The sequence below is a fragment of the Cynocephalus volans genome, chromosome 3 (genome assembly GCF_027409185.1).
Source record: "Cynocephalus volans isolate mCynVol1 chromosome 3, mCynVol1.pri, whole genome shotgun sequence".
Taxonomy (NCBI): domain Eukaryota; kingdom Metazoa; phylum Chordata; class Mammalia; order Dermoptera; family Cynocephalidae; genus Cynocephalus; species Cynocephalus volans.
This window is the reverse complement of record NC_084462.1, coordinates 5,616,662-5,634,070: the sequence shown is the minus strand read 5'-3', so window position 1 is coordinate 5,634,070 and position 17,409 is coordinate 5,616,662. Positions and strand designations below refer to the sequence as shown.

At 39.0% G+C, this 17,409-nt stretch overlaps 2 protein-coding genes across 2 annotated transcripts in view; one reads left to right on the top strand and one right to left on the bottom strand.

Annotated features, from left to right (window-relative positions):
• The window catches only part of LOC134372946 (zinc finger protein 208-like), a 563,224-nt gene that overhangs the window by 380,623 nt on the left and 165,192 nt on the right, over nucleotides 1–17,409 (bottom strand).
• LOC134371656 (zinc finger protein 415-like) lies at nucleotides 729–16,951 on the top strand (the record flags this gene model as incomplete). The annotated part of the gene is given in 5 exon segments (XM_063088512.1): nucleotides 729–780; nucleotides 15,320–15,936; nucleotides 15,989–16,484; nucleotides 16,487–16,880; nucleotides 16,882–16,951. Coding segments are annotated over 5 exon segments (1,629 nt in total), but the record flags the coding sequence as incomplete, so codon positions are not given.

Sequence of the window (17,409 nt, the reverse complement as noted above, 5' to 3'; positions counted from 1 at the left end):
TGTATGAGGACAACTCTCCCCATAACTCCTTCATAAAATGTATTTTTCATTTTAGGGATGCTTAACATTCGTGGATGTGGCAATAGAATTCTCTCAGGAGGAGTGGAAAAGCCTGGACTCTGCTCAAAGGACTTTATACAGGGATGTGATGTTGGAGAACTACAGGAACCTGGTCTCCCTGGCTGAGAATAACATTCCTGCACAAGTCAGGAATCTGTCCTTGTGTATCTTTGTGTTTTCCCTTTGTGTGCCTCTTGGGAGCCCCTACATTGCATATGAGATTGAAGCTTTGTTAACTTAGAAATGAAAAGCTTCACAATGTGGCATCTGGAGTTTAACCATCCCTTTTCTTCAGATGTTCTGCCCCCTTTATGATATATTCCAGAGCTTTAGTATGCATAAAACCTTATGGCAGACTTAAAATATTCAGTTCCCTGTTTTGTGTTCTTGTACTTTTGATTTAGTGGTTCTTTGAAGAGAGCTAGTTGTCTGCACATCACAGTGTTTCCATAAGCATTCAGAAGGAGGTAATCAGTGGATGAATTTGTGAAATATTTTAAAAAATTCATCTGTAATGTTTTCCTCACCTAAACAGAGTTGGGATTCTGGGAAAGCCATAGCACATCATGTTTCTTACTTTTTATAAGCAGGAGTGTCTCTTCCTGACCTGAGTTTTATCTCCACTTTGGAGCAAGGGAAAGAGCCATGGACTGTGGAGAGTGAAGTGAAAAATAGCAAGAAAATCAAATGGGTGGGAATGGACCAAAAGTGTCAACACAGGTAAGAGCTCAGATGGGCAGAGTGGAAGATGCACCATTAAATAGTGTTTGGGAAGCTTTGCAAGTGGAAGACTTCTATGGTAATATGAAACGTTATTTCCTACGAGCTCTGAAAGGAAATTTTTCTTTTCCTCCACTTAGAATTCTGCTGTTCAGATGCATACAAGTTTATTCTCTTTCCCTCCGTTGGTGCTTCAGCTCAAACAGAAACAAAGGCAAAGTCTTTATCATGCTGGACAATACTCTATCATCTGGCTTCTGTGAACTCTGGTTCCTTGATGCTGAATGGCAAGGGGAGGGTTGTTTCAAGGAGTCTCTTTCCGCCTTGGTCTCTCCTTCTGTACTTGATTCCCTCTGATGCTCACCTCTCAGTATATATAGATCAGAGTTGAAGCTCCTGTAGTCCTGGTACTTGGACCCATTTAGGTTCCATCCCCATTTTTAATACTTGGAAGACCTAATCAGGAGATGGGAAAACATTCACTCTTTCTTTGCATCTCAGGTCCCAGACACTGCATGGAGGTGTCTCAAGCCCTTACTGCCTGTTCAGGTCTGTTTGAGATAGAAAAAAAAACAAACTGTTTTTTTTAGTCTAACACACCATTCAACTCAGAATGCTTCAATTCCAGTCACCAAAATGTGTGGAGGTTTCTCCCCACCAACAACTGATTTTCTGGTAGACACCAACTGGATGTCCTATAATTCAATTCATTTCTGACACTATCTACCTGGAGTAGAGTCAGATCTCATAGGTTAAGGGTTCAGTCACACAAGACTGCCCACTGACTTCCGAAGCCAATCGCAAGTAGTAGGTTGTCATCTATACTTCTGACCCGCTGCCCATATATTGGGGTTCCCATGACCCCATCTTGGGGTTCAGTTAACTTGCTAGGGTAGCTGACAGAACTTGGGGAGATACTTATATTTACCAGTTTATTATTAAGGTTGTTAGATAGATGAACAGACAGGTGAAGAGATGCACAGGGCCACATATGTGGGTATGGGCACAGAGCTTCCATTCTCTCTCTGGGCATACCACCCTCCAGACACCTCCATATATTCAGCATTTGGAAGCTCTCTGAACTCTGTTGTTTAGGGATATACACACACACACACACACACACATATGTATCTTTATATACATATATGTACTTATATATATATATATGTATGTAAAGAAATGAAATTTATTTCTTACAGTTTTAGAGGCTAGGAAGTCCAAAGTCCAGGGAACACATCTGTCAAGGACCTTGTTCTTGTTGGTGACTCTCCACTGCAATGCAGGGTATCACGTCATGAGAATGGGCTGAACAAGAGAGCTGTTCAGAGATTTTTATGGAGGCTTTATCATAGGTATGATCGATTATTGACTCAATCTCCAGCCCCTATCCCCTATCTGGATAATGGGTGCTGGGACTGAAAGTTTCAAGCTTCTAATCATGGCCTGGTCTTTCTGGTAACCAGCCCCCATCTGGGAGTCCACCAAGAGTTGCCTCATTAGAACAAAAGATGCTCCTATCACCTAGGAATTCCAAGGTATTTAGGAGCTCTGTGTCAGGAACTGGGGTCAAGGACCAAATATTACAATAGCTTCTCCAAGTGCCTCTATCTACAAGCTCTATATCATGAACCAGGGGCAGAGACCAATATATTTATTTCCCACTCTTTCACAAGGTCCCTCAGCCATTTATTCAGTTCTGCTTTTGCCACACTTCACTGGTGTGTGTAACCAGGGAGTAGATTGGATCTTCTGCGAATGTTACTCAGCAGAACTGTAAAGATAGCCGACTAACAGATCCTCTCTTTGATTCCTAGTTCCACACGAGAAGCATGTAGAATGCCTCCCCTTTTAAATTTGTAGTGCGTGGAACTGTTATACAGGGGGATGGCTGTTGATTTACGTATTTTAGAAGATTTCCTTCATTAGCACAGAGGGTATGGCCTCACAGGAGTTTGTCTAAAACCTACACAAACTCAAGATCTTTTTAAAGATAGTCTTAATTATTCCTTTTACTTCTGTTTCACCTCACCTGTAATTAAAGGACACTTTTGTCAATTAAATGTATTACAGTTCTTAAATTGGAAATTTTTGATATCTCAAGAATATACTTTTTCTTATTAAGTTGCTGTCTTTATCTCAGGAATGCCATTAAGTTGACTTGCCATAATTTGTTATTTCAGATACATTGCATTTCCTAGAATATGTTCTCAGTTTTGTAAACATAACTTATTGGGTTTTGTTTAAATTCATTTTATGTTTCTTGGAACAAGTGCTATATTCTAATAATTATTTTCCCTGTCTACCATCTTGGTATAATACATTAATATTTCAGTATCTCATAGTATTAACAGGAAAGTTAGCCCATTTCTTGCACTTCAAAGACTTCTCCACTGTTGTGTTTTTCCCCTGTATTTTCTGCATAATTTTTAAGTACTGGAAATTTCGTTCTTAATATATGAAGACTGTTTTGTTCCCTGTGTTTTCCTCTAAATTTTCAGTAATGTTCACCTGGTGCCTGTGAACCTACCTCCTGGTGCTGTCCCATTGTTCTCTGGCTCTATTTTCTGCCTATGTCGCTGATGACCTCCTCTGTGGGTCTGCACACCACTGCCAAGAAATGTGTCTCCACTTTGCTGCCACTAACAGCACCTTTCAGTACAAGCCATTCCCTACTGTGGTCATTTACCTATTTTCTCCATAAGTTTACTTATATTCTACTGGTGCTATTTATGAAGTCAAACTTAATTTATTTGGGGTACACAATAATTTTCCATTCATTCATACTGATGACTAAATATCAACTAATATATGTATAATAGTATTACCCCAGACCTTATGTTTCATATATTTTTTATATTTTGTCATGTACTTTTTATAATATTTTACAGTGTATAAGCTTAATAGAGTTAAAGTATACCGTATTTTTCTTGTTGTTTGAATTTATAGTCAATTGGTTCTCACGAGTATTTAGACTACACTTTTTGTTCTTCTATTTCTGTCTTTCCCCACCCTGCGGAAACTACCATTCCACTTTCTGTTTGTGCGAAATTGACTATTTTGGATACCTCATATGAGTGGAATCACAGTGTTTGTCTTTTTATGACTGATTGTTTCATTTAGCATAATGTCCTCAAGGTTCATTGATGTTGTAGTATATATTAAAGTTTTTATCTTTTGTAAGGCTAAATTATGTTCTGTTGTGTGTATATATCACATTTTGTTTATCCATTCTTCTGTTGATGGACACCTGGGTTGATTTCACCTCTTGACTATTATGAATAATACTACTATAAATATGGGTTTACAAATATCTCTTCAGGATCCTGTGTTTAATTCTTTTGAGTATATACCTTGAAGTTGAATTGTTGCTTCATATAGTCATTCAATTTTGAATTATTTGAGCAAACACCATACTTTTTTCCATAGGGGCTGCACCATTTTACATGCCGCACAACAGTGCACAAGACTTCCTGTCCTTCAATGTCTTTGCCAACACTTATTTTTTGTTCTTTTTAACAGTAAACATCCTAATGTGTTTGAGATGATATCTCATTGTGGTTTTTATTTGCATATTCCTAATGATTAGTGATGTTTGCATCTCTTCTTGGTCATTTGTATATCATCTCTGGAGAAATGTGTATTCAGTTCTTTTGTTTATTTTTTAATCAGGTTTTGGCATTTTTTTGTTGTTGACTTGTAGGAGTTCTTTATATATTGTGGATATTAACTCCTTATCAGGTACATGATATGCCAGTATTTTCTCTCATTCTGTATATTTTCTTTTTACTCTGTTGATTGTTTCCTTTGATGCACAAGATGAGTAGTTTTTTAATTTTGTTATAGTCTATTCTGTCTGTTTTTAATTTTCTTGCATGTGATATCCAGGAAATCACTGTCAAATCCAATGTCATGAAGCTTCTTACCTATGTTAACTTCTAGGAATTTTATAGGTTTAGGCTTTCCATTTAGGTCATGGATCCATTCTGATTAATTCTTGTAAATGGTGTCAAGTAAGGGTCCAGCATCATAGTTTTGCATGTGGATAAGCAATTTTCTCAGCATCATTTGTTGCAGAGATTATCCTTTCTCTATTAGATGGTGTTGACATCCTTATTGAATATCATTTGAGGATAGGTATGAGAATTTGTTTCTGGCCACTCTATTATATTCCATTGGTTGATATATGAGTCTTTATGCCACTGTAGCAGTGCTTTGATTATAGTACCTTTGTAATAAATTTTGGTAGCATGCAATATAACACCACCAACTTTGTTCTTTTTCAAGTTTGTTTTACTGTTCAGGGTAATGTTAGGGTGGATTTATCTATTTCTGTATAAACTGCCATTGGTATTTGGTAGGGATTTATATTAACCTGTAGATCACTGTGGACATTATTACCATATTAAGTCTTCCAACTCATGAACACAGAATGTCTTTGTATTTATTTGTGTTTTTTCTAATTGCAGCACTGTTTTTTGGTTCAGTGTACAAACTTTCTCCTTTTAAAGCTTATTCATAAGTATTTAATTCTTTGTGATGGTATTGTAAATGGAATTGTTTTCTTAATTTTCTTCTTAGATTATTCTTTTTTAGTGTATATAATAATAATTGATTTTTTCATACAGTTTTAATATCCCACAACTTTACTGAGTTCCTTCATTAGTTCTAACAGTTTTTTCCTGTGGAATCTGTCAGGCCTTAAAAACTAACGCCACCTTAAGTGACATTACAAGCAGCACCATTATGGGCCCACAAGGGCGTATTAAAGTGGCAGCCTAAGACGGCACTGGGAGGAAGTAGGGTGGGAGTGTCTGCAGGAACCTTGCCTTAGCCCTTATTGGCCAAATACGTGCTTCCGCGCTCGTGAACACTGCGTGATTGCAATAGCTAGGCATTGAGACAGGATGCATGCTCTTGTAACCTTTAAGCTGATTGGAGGATGTAAAAACCTCCCTTCCCCATTTGCCTTTAAAAGCAAGTGCTTGTGTGATAATAAACGGAACTGCTCGACAGAACCCCCGCCATGTCTGAGTGTCCTTTAACGGGCTGGTTGGGGCCAGCGGCTGTGCTTACCTCTCTTCGCGGCTCTCTTCCTCTGACTCCTTCCAACGGGGACTGGAGGGAAAGAGGAATCCGGGCAATCTGCTTGCCCACCAAAAAGAACACCTAGGGAGAGACTGATAATGAAGCTAGGGCTGTTCTGGTTGGCCAGCAGCTGACCCGACAGAGTGGTGCCCCGTGTGAGGTGTTTTTTAAAACTCGTGGGTAAAAGGCGAGCGAGTGAGGCCCCTGGCTGCTCAGTCCTGAAAGAAGGTTGACGAAGCAGGGCCAACCAATGGAGTGGCCCCCGCAACCACGGTAGTCACCGTGAAGTAATCCGCCTGCGTGTCAGGGTGAGTACCATAACAGGGGGAAGTCCCTGCACTTCTTTGCCCTGTTGTTTCCCTTTGTCCCTTCCTTGTGGGGCAACATGGGAGGCGTGTGTGGAAAGAGTGACAAGACAGCCCACAAGGCTCTGAAGTACATGTTAAAAAGCAGAGGCCTAGAAACATCTGACTCCACGGCCACCAATGCCTGGCATCATGTGGTGCAGGTAGCCCGTTGGGCACCTTTGTCCAACTTGTTCTCATATGAGACTTGGGACCGGGTTCAAACCCTGGCCAGAAAAAACGAAATTAGTCATGGGCTTGACCCCCCTTTATGGTTCTACCCAACCATTTCTGCCCTAAAGCTTTGCTTCCGTCCCAAGCATCAAGAAGGGACAGAAAGGGATTGGGCACAGTTCGATGAGGAAAGAAAAAAGGAAACAAAGCTGCCAATGCAAGGCCCTGAGCCATTTAGTGATACCTATGCCCCTACCCTGTACCTCCTCTCCCATCACACTCACCCCACCAAAGTTTAGCCAAAGGAGAGAAAGTGGCACCTGAAGAAGTGGAGGAGGCTAGCCCACCTTTAAAAACACCCCCAGCAGAGCCACAGGCTTTTCCTGTTATGGCTCGCTGGGAACCCCCAGCCATCCACAGCCCGTGGGGGGAAGCGGCCCCTCAGGCCTATCCAGTCAACATTGCCCCCGGTGGAAATAGGCCGGCCGCTTGGTACCCTTGGGAAGCTCATGACCTTAAAGAGCTGAAAAAGGCTGTCACAGAGGATGGGCCCAATTCACCATGGGCAGAAACCATCCTCCAGGGTTTAGTGCACCAACCCTTCACAACCCAAGTTTGGAAAATGCTCTGTAAGGCTCTCCTCCCCCCAAACTTGTTTATCAAGTTCTGCGCCTTCTTTAAAGTAGAGTGCCATGCGCAGGCAGAGATAAATCAAGCAGTAGCATTGAACACCAACCCCGGACTCACCTTCCCACAGGTCCTTGGCAAAGGTTCCTGCATAGGTGCCAACAAACCCTTTTGCAGCACTGTGGCAAATTTCACCACCCCCCAAACCCGAAATAAGCGGACCTGAAACAAGTGGGCCACAGGGACAGCTGCGGTGGCCATCAGCTCCCTCTTGGGAGTTATTGGAGCAGGTACCGGGACCGCCAGAATAGCCTTGGCACATCAACAGGTAGCTTCCCTTAGGGAGGCAGTGGACATAGATCTTGGCTGCTTGGAGGTGTCTGTATCACATTTAAAAAAATCACTAACATCACTTTTTGAAATTGTTTTACAGAATCAATGCAGACTAGACCTGTTGTTTTTACAGCAAGGAGGATTATGCGCCGCCCTCAAAGAAGAGTGCTGCTTCTATGCCGACCACTCTGGAGTGGTCAAGGATTCCCTAGCTAAGCTTAGAGAAGGATTAGAAAAGCGAAAAAAAGAATGTGAAGCCAATAGTAATTGGTTCCAAAGCTGGCTTTCAAGTTCCCCATGGCTCACCACCCTTCAGTCCTCCCTGGTGGGCCCCCTAGCTATTTTCCTTGTCTTAATCATCTTGGGGCCTTATGCCATTCGCCAGGTTGTGTCCCTTATAAGGCGCAACACCACTTCTCCCGTAATGCTCACCCAGGTGGTAGAGGAGGTGGCCCACAATGAAAGCCCTGACAGCCAATATGGCCCTTTAAAAAATCAACACCAAGTTATAAGGCTCCGCCCCACCCCCCGCTTGGCTGGATAGTCAATGATGGGTAAGATTTCCAGAGGGAAACAACCTAAGACAGGCACAGCCACCAGAGGGAATGGAGGCAAGGCTGGGAAGGTTAGCCGCCTCCAGCTGCCTTATTAAAACAAAAAGGGGAGATCTCGGGCCTTAAAAACTAACGTCACCTTAAGTGACATTACAAGCGGTGCCATTGTAATGGCACCGCTTGTAATGGCACCGCTTGTAATGCCACAATGCACCACTTGTAATGCCGCATTGTAATAGGCCCACAAAGGCGTATTAACGTGGCAACCTAAGATGGTGCCGGGAGGAATTAGGGTGGGAGTGTCTGCAGGAACCTTGCCTTAGCCCTTATTGGCCAAATACGTGCTTCCACGCTCATAAACACTGCGTGATTGCAATAGCTAGGCATTGAGACAGGATGCATGCTCTTGTAAACTTTAAGCTGATTGGAGGATGTAAAAACCTCCCTTCCCCATTTGCCTTTAAAAGCAAGTGCTTGTGCGATAATAAATGGAACTGCTCGACAGAACCCCTGTCGTGTCTGAGTGTCCTTTAACGGGCTGGTTGGGGCCAGCGGCTGTGCTCACCTCTCTTTGCGGCTCTCTTTCCCCATCTCCTTCCAATGGGGACTGGAGGGAAAGAGGAATCCGGGCAATCCGCTCGCCCACCAAAAGGGACACCTAGGGAGAGTCTGATAACAAGGCTAGGGCTGTTCTGGTCGGCCAGCGGCTGACCCAACAGAATCTTTAGTGTTTTCTACATATAAGATTATTTAATCTGTGAACAGAGATCATTTTACTTCTCTTTTCAATGCATGCCTTTAACTTCTTTTGATTGTCTAATTGCTGTGGCTAGGATTCCAGAATTATGTTAAATAGAAATAGTAAAAGCAGGGCCGGCCTGTGGCTCACTCGAGAGAGTGCGGTGCTGAGAACACCCAAGGCCTTGGGTTCGGATCCCATAAAAAAAAAAAAAAAAGAGTAAAAGCAGCTTCTTGGTCTTTTCCCTGAGCTTGGTGAAAAAAAGCTTTCAGACATTTAACATTGATTATGATATTAGCTATTGGCTTTTTCTACATGGCCTTTATTAGGTTGAGATAAGTTTCTTGTATACCTAATGTGTTGAGTGTTTCTGTCTTAAAAGAGTGTTTACTTTTTAAAAATGTTTTTGCTGTGTAAAGTTAGACAATCATGGGTTTTTTCCCCTTTATTCTGTTAATGTGGAGTATTATGTGGATTAACATTTGTAGCATCACCCTTGCATTCCAAGAATAAATTCCACATGGTCACAGTGTTTAATTCTTTTTAATGAGCATTTAATTTTTTAAAAATGATTTCTTCTTTGAGAGTGGTTGTTTGAGAGTGTATTGTTTCATTTCCACGTATTTGTGGATTTTTCAGTTTTCTTTTTGCTATTAATCTCTAGTTTTATGAAACTATCATGGGAAAAGATACTTTGTATGATTTCATTCTATTTAAATGTTTCAAAACTTGTCTTCTTTTCTAACATGAGGTTTATTCTGGAGATTGTACCATGTTGACGTCAGAAAGATTTGAAATTCTGCTGTTTAGGTGGTATGTTGTATATAAGTCTGATAGGTCCAGTTTGTCTGTAGTGTTGTTTATGTCATCTATTTTCTTACTGCTTTTCTGTTTTTTTAATTACACTATTGAAATGTGGGTAGCGAAGTCTCCTACCATTATTGTGAAGCTCTCTCTTTCTCCTTTGAATTCTATTGATGTTTGCCTTATATGTCTAGGAGCTTGGGTGATTGCTGTTTATATATTTATAATTGGTGTGTCTTCTGGGTGAATTGATGCTTTGGTCATTTTATAAGTTTTTGTTTGTTTGTTTCTTATAACAATTTTTTTTACTTAGAGTCTGTTTTGTCTGATATTAGTGTAGCCAACTCTGCCATTTTGGGGTTACCGTTTATGTGGAATATCTTTTTCTGTTCTTTCTTGTGATATTATGATATGTATATTGGTTTTCATTCACAGTTCCTGGCTCATAACTCCTATCACCCTTGTTCTTTTGTTATAATGTTAAGGTGCTTTAGGCCTCAGAAGCAGGCCTCGGAAAATACAGTCTTTCTCTCTGACTTTCTCCTGCCCTCCTTTCAACTGCTCCTTTTTCTCCCTGAGGCAAGCCACAGAAATGAGAATCCCTCTTCCCCAAGGCAGGTCACAGAAACCAGAACCACTTGCCCCCAAAGCCAGCCATAAAGACCAAAGACTAAGCATATACTCTAATCTTTCCCCCATTCTTTCTATCTTGAAGCTGGCCATAAAGAAATGCTCTGACCTACCTGGTCTGACTGTAGGTCATAAGACCCCCATTACAGAAGGGGTTCTGCCCCATACCTGGGAGGAAAAAGTGCTGCACAGAGATGTCAAGAAGAATCTGAACAAACAGGCCATGCTGGGTTTCCTACTTAGTCTGTTTGTATTAGATCATACCATTTTTGTCCAATCACATTTCTACATGGTTGTTCATGCTTCAATCTTGCCTCTCCAATGAAGTCGCCATGAAAGAACCAAGAGAACAGTGTACTGAGGGCTTCTGGACAGTTGAACTCATCTGAGTGCTGGGAAAGTGGTGTACCCCAGCTCCATGGGAACCGAAGCTCCTGTGCTCGGGACCCTTTCATACCTTGCCCCATGTATCTCTTCATGTGGCTATTTATTAGCATCCTTTAAAATATCCTTTCTAATAAACCAGTAAACATAAGTGTTTCCCTGAGTTCTGGCAAATATGTTAATCAACTCTTTATGTTATTGGTAAGGCTTCTGGTCAATAGTAGACTATTTGTAGTTAAGTTTTGGTGGAGTCAAAAGTCATATGCTGGTTTTTGACTGTACCAGTGTTCGTGACCCCTAACTGCCATGGCATTCAAGGTCAATTACATATTAGATTCTGTTTTCTTCTTTCATTCAATCTATGTCTTCTGATTGTGGAGTTAAACCATTTACATTTAAATTACTAATGGGTGAGGCCTGCTACTGCCATTTTGTTACATACTGTCTGTATATCTTGTAGATTTTTTGAACTTCATTTCTTTCTTAGTGCCTTCTTTTGGGTCTTCTTGATTTTTTTTTTTTTATAGTAATATGCTTTGATGCCCATCTCATTTCCTTTTGTGTATTTTTATAGATAATGTTCTTTGGTTATCATTGCAAGTACATAAAACATCTTAAAGTTATAACATTTTAAACTGATAAAAACTTAACTTCGGTTACATACAGCTACTTCTTTACATCTCTGATCCCTCTTTATGTTAACAGAAATTATTTCTATATATGTTGTGTTCCCATTAACATATATTTACAATTTTTTTTAATGCTCAGCTTTTTAAATGCTGGGAAATAATTAAAAATCAAGTTACAAACAAAAGATACAATAATACGGTTTCTATATTTGTCCACTTATTTACCTTTACTGGAGAACTTTATATTTTTATATGGATTATTAGAGTTACTTTTTTTAGCATCATTTTGTTTCAACTTCAAGAACTTCCTGTAGCATCTCTTGTAGGACAGGTCTAGAGTGTTGATGAACTAGGGCTGGCCTGTGGCTCACTCGGGAGAGTGTGGTGCTGATAGAGTGTTGATGAACTGCCTCAGTTCTTTACTATCTGGGAATATCTAAATTCTCCCTTTTGTTAATTTAATTTTTTTCCAGGTTGGTTTTTTAATTTTTTTAATTCACATTTATGGACTACAACATTATGTTTTAAAATATATACACATTCCATTGTGGAATGGCTAAATTGAGCTAATTAACATAGTTAGGCATTATCTCACATATTTATGAAATTTTTTATGATGGGAAAACAAAGTCTACTTTCTTAGCGATTTTCAAGTATACAATACATTGTTATTAATTATAGTAACCAAAGAGTACAATAGGTTTCTTTAAATTTCTTCTTTATTTTTGAAGGAGTTTTGCTGAATATAATATTCTTGTTTGACAATTTTTTTTCTTACAGCACTTTGAGCCTATCATACTGCTTCTGGATGGCTAGGTTTCTGCTGAGAAATGCAGATGATCTTATACAGGTTTTCTTGTATATGACAAGTCTCTTTTCTCTTGGTGGTCTCAAGATTCTCTCTTTGTCTTTGAGTTTTGATAATTTGTTGGTAATATGTATCTGTGATGGTCTCTGGATTCATTCTACTTGGAGTTGATTGAACTTCTTGGGTTTGTATATCCATTTCTTTCTCCAAATTTGGAAAGTTTTCTGTTTCTTCTTTAAATTAGCAAGCTGAACCTCTCTGTTCTCTTTGTGGGACCACCATAAATGCATATATTGTTCTTGTTGCATTTACAGTGTAAATGCCATATTTAAGCATGGGTCAGTATTAGCTTCTTGCTAAATCAGTTTCTTTTTTCTTCTAAGGTCAGAATTTTAACTGCCATAGTATAATTATATTCCCACAGATTTACATGCACAAAGTCTGCTCCCACATGCCCATTACTCCCTGCCCTCCACTCTTGCCCTTCCTCTGTTCTGGCCTTTGCTCACTATACTGTTACATCCTAGCATATTAATTTTGTGCTTCTGAACACGCCAGTTTCCACAGGACCCCCTCACTCCTTACAGTGCTCTTCCTATGTACAGCAAGACCTTTCTCATCTACTAGACAATTTTCAGGATGCTATATAAATCAATATGTGCAGAGGGCGATAACTCAGCTACCATTATTAATGGGGGGTGGCTGAGTAACACTATTAGCAACATGGCTCAGCTTTTATATTTCCCTTGAGTTATTTCTTTCTATGCTCCTTGCATTTATTGCTTTCTGTACTACCTGGGTGAACAATTGTGAATATGTTGTCTGAGCCTGCTTGCCCATGATCAAATCCTGTTTCTCTCTCTTGCTTTCTGTGCAAATTGGGGTTAGATGCATTAATACCACAGACTTACTGTCCTTATTTGAAATATAATAATAATTTACCTCAAGGTTTTTAAAATAAGTTATTGCTATTTGATGACTTATAATGTTGCAAGTTTTATAATAAAGACTCAAAAGTTCCTTTTTAAATAAGATTTATCAACCTTCTGTCATGTTTATAATGAGATGGTTCTTTTCCTGTCTTATTTAACTCATTGTGCCATAAGAAATATCATGGCTTAAACCACAGAAACTTATTTCTTGTAGATCTGGAGTCTGGAAAGTCTAAGATCAAGATGCCAGCCAAATTGGTTCCTGGTGAGAGCCCTCTTCCTAGTTTAGTGCACCCATCTTCTTGGTGTGCCCTGGCATGGCAGAAAGAGGGAGAGGAATCAACTTCTCTTGTGTCTCTTCTTATAAGGGCACTAATCCTGTTTATGAGTCATTTACCCTCATGACCTAATTATCTCCCAAAGGCTCCACCTGCAATAATATCCTGTTGGAGAATAGGAACTCAACATATGAATTTTAGTCGACACAAGCATTCAGACCATAGACCCTGCATTATATTTTGTATGGGTTATTTATTTATTTATTTATTTAAAGATGACCGGTAAGGGCATCTTAACCCTTGGCTTGGTGTTGTCAGCACCACGCTTAACCAGTGAGCTAACTGGCCATCCCTATATAGGATCCGAACCTGTGGCCTTGGTGCTATCAGCACTACACTCTCCCGAGTGAGCCACGGGCCGGCCCTTATATTTTGTATCTTTTTATATTTCAATTTTTTTCAAGTAATGTTTTCTCTGATAATTAGCGATGAACTAGATTATTAAAGAGTGGAGCATAAGTAGGGAATTGCTCTATTTACCAGCTGTGTATAACTGCGGGCCTCAAATCATAATTGCAGTTTCTGACTTTGTTACCTGTCCAAGTATGAGCTAATAGTATAAATGCCCACCAAACTGAAAAGATATCCTGAGACCGAAGAAGCAAGCAGGCAACTCCATACAGTTTACAGGAGTTTATTGTTATTATTATTATTGATGGATGCATCACTTACAAGGAATAGATCAGGCAAAGTATTGATTTGTTGTGCTGCATAGCTGCTTTCTCTGCAACAATGGTGGGAAGGAGTTGAAGCTTATAAGGGACTCAGAAACAAAAGTGGAGAGAAAGGCTGTGCAAATGGAAGATTAGCAGGTGCCTGGCAGCCACCTGTTGCTTATCCTTGGGGTTGCTGGAGTCATTCCCCTTATGTTACACAAGCATAGCATTCTGTTCCTTTCCCTTCCTCAGTTGCTAAGCAACCTGTGCAAGGGAAAGATTATAACTATTAAATCCAGAGTTCTGAGAGTCACAAGGATAGAGGGAATTCTGACCAGCATTCCTACAGTTACCCCATTCTAATTCTTTATAATGCTATATATTTACCTAACCTCATACATCTGAAGTCAGTGATCTTAACCTACAAGGGTACTTCACAAGTTTGTGAAAAATAGAATTGAAAGATAATATGAATTTTTCATGAACTTTTTGAAGTACCCTCAAGTATCTCATATTGCGCGATGGTCCTGAAATAGAAGATCCAGCTTTATTGTTAAGAGAGAATTGTTTAGAATTTCATAGGCTATAGGTTTGTATAAATGAGATTATTAATTATTTGCTACTAGTTTTATCATGGGTTCCTCCAGTGTTTTATTAATTAATTTTCATTATGGTTTTTCACTGTATAGTATGTAATATAACTGACATGTACCACTTGTGAATGTCACAAAATGCCTGGTCTGTGTGTGTAGATAGTTTCATAAGAGGTAATCAGAAAAAATACTATATTTTTTAAACATTGTTTTATTATTTTTTTCTTATTTTCTCAGTGTTATTGTTTTGCAATTCAGAATTACGATTTATGTAGATTATTCATTAAAAAGCTTGTTGTGGACTATTTGCCATTACAGCATATCATGCAGTGCTTTAGCATTTATTTATGTGCAGTAAATATGCTGTAACTATGTAATATAGTTTTTTTAAAATTACAGGACGATTATGTTTTCTGCCAATTGGCGCATTCTTTGGAGTCACAATGGGAAAATATTTTTACATTCAGGCTGACATAGATTTGTGCAATGTGAATTTTTTTTTTTAAAGATGATCAGTAAGTGGATCTTAACCCTTACTTGGTGTTGTCAGCACCACGCTCTACCAAGTGAGCTAACTGACCATCCCTATACAGGGATCCGAACCTGTGGCTTTGGTGTTATAAGTACCACACTCTCCCAAATGAGCCATGGGCCGGCCCCAATGTGAATGTTTTGATTTAGGTTGTTTGAAACTAAGCTTCCCTAGATTTAATTTCAATTATATGTAATCACCCTTTCTCAATAAAGAATTCTATTTCTTTTGTGTTCCTAAAAATTAAGAATCATGATTGGGAACTTTTATAACTCTGTTCAATATAAGTATTACTTTTTGTGTAATAGTATGTATTATGAAATATTTATTTACCATCTATAATTAATCAGATACTTATGATTCTGTTTATCTTGTAGATATCTCTCCTAAATGTGTGATCAAGGAATTACCACCACAAGGGAAAAGTAATAGAGGAGAAGTATTTCACCTGGTGATGTTGGAAGGACATGAAAGCCATGACTTCAAAAATTTTTGCTTCAGGGAAATCCAGAAAAATATACATGACTTTGAGTGTCAGTGGAGAGATGATGAAAGAAATTACAACAGAGTCCCTATGACCCAAAAAGAAAATCTTGCTGTTAGAAGAAACCAACATGATAGAAGGGATGCAAGAAACAAGCCTGTTAAAAATCAGCTTGGATTAGTCTTTCAGTCACATCTACCTAGAATGCAGCTATTTCAATCGGAAGGGAAAATTTATAAAGGTAATCAAGTTGAGAAGTCTATCACCAATGGTTTCTCAGTTTCGCCAACCCAAAGAATTTCTCCTAGTGTCAAAATCCATATTTCTAAAAAATATGGGACTGATGTTTTCTATTCTTCATCATTCACACAAGAACAGAAAGCACATATTAGGGAAGAACCTGACAAACATAATGAGTATGGCAAAGCCTTTAATCATGATTCACTCATCACTTTACGTTACATAATGCATTCCAGAGAGAAACAGTATAAATGTGATATATGTGGCAAGGTCTTTTGTCAAAAATCAAACCTTTCATGTCATTGGAGAGTTCATACTGGAGGTTTTCAGTTGCAATTCATGCCTTGCACTACACCAGAGAATTCATACTGGAGAAAAACCTTACAAATACAATGAATGTGACAAGGTCTTTAGTCGCAATTCATGCCTTGCTGTACATCAGAAAATTCATACTAGAGAGAAACCTTACAAGTGTAAGGAGTGTGGCAAAGCCTTTATTGTGAGATCAACGCTTAATAACCATCAGTTAATCCATACTGGAGAAAAATCTTACAAATGTAATGAATGTAGCAAGGTTTTCAGTCAAGCTTCAAGTCTTGCAATTCATCAGAGAATTCATACTGGAGAGAAACCTTACAAGTGTAATGAGTGTGGCAAAGTCTTCAGTCAATCTTCAAGCCTTGCACGTCATCAGAAAATTCATACTGGAGAGAAGCCTTACAAATGTAATGAATGTGGCAAGGTCTTCAGTTACAGTTCACATCTTGCAAGTCATCAGACAGTTCATACTGGAGAAAAACCTTACAAGTGTAATGAGTGCGCAAAGTCTTCAGTGTGCATTCAAACCTAGCCACTCATCAGGTAATTCATACTGGAGAGAAACCTTACAAATGTAATGAGTGCAGCAAAGCCTTTAGTGTACATTCAAGCCTAGCTACTCATCAGGTAATCCATACTGGAGAAAAACCTTACAAATGTAATGAGTGTGGCAAATCCTTTAATGTGCGCCTAAACCTCACTAGACATCAGTTAATTCACACTAGAGAGAAACTTTATAAAAGTAATCAATATGGCAAGGTCTTCAGTCAGAGTTCAAACCTTGCCAGTTACAACAGAACCCATACTACAGAGAAAACTTACAGATGTAATGAGTGTGGTAAGGTCTTCAGTCATAATTCATTCCTCATAAAACATCAGAGAGTTCATTCTAGAGAATTCTTACAAATACAATGAGTATGAGAAACCCTTCATCATGAGCTCAAGCATTAATCAACATCAGAGATGAATTACTATAGAGAAATATAAATGTAATATATATGGCAGAGGCTTTATCCAGTCTTCACAACTCATTAGACATCAAAATATATATGACTGATGAAACCACACAAATGAAATGTGCATGTTCAGGCCATTACCCAAGCATCAAAACTGTAGAGCATCAGAAGATTCATACAAGGAATAAGTGTTTCCAGTTCTACAAGATTAACCATTGGTGTTACATACTACAGAATAATTACAAGTCAAAACTTGTCATAACTCATGACATTATATATATCAAAGGAGCAATAATGCAGAAACGTCCATTTATATTCAGGTTATAAAATATTTAGTTATTGGATGTTTTTTGGAAAGGTTACTATATGGCTTTCAACCTGAAGTTTGAAATCTGTTCATATTATGCCTTCCTTACAGGCCTTTCATGATGGTCTCTGGAAAAGAGTCAGCAGGATGAAAGGGCCTGCT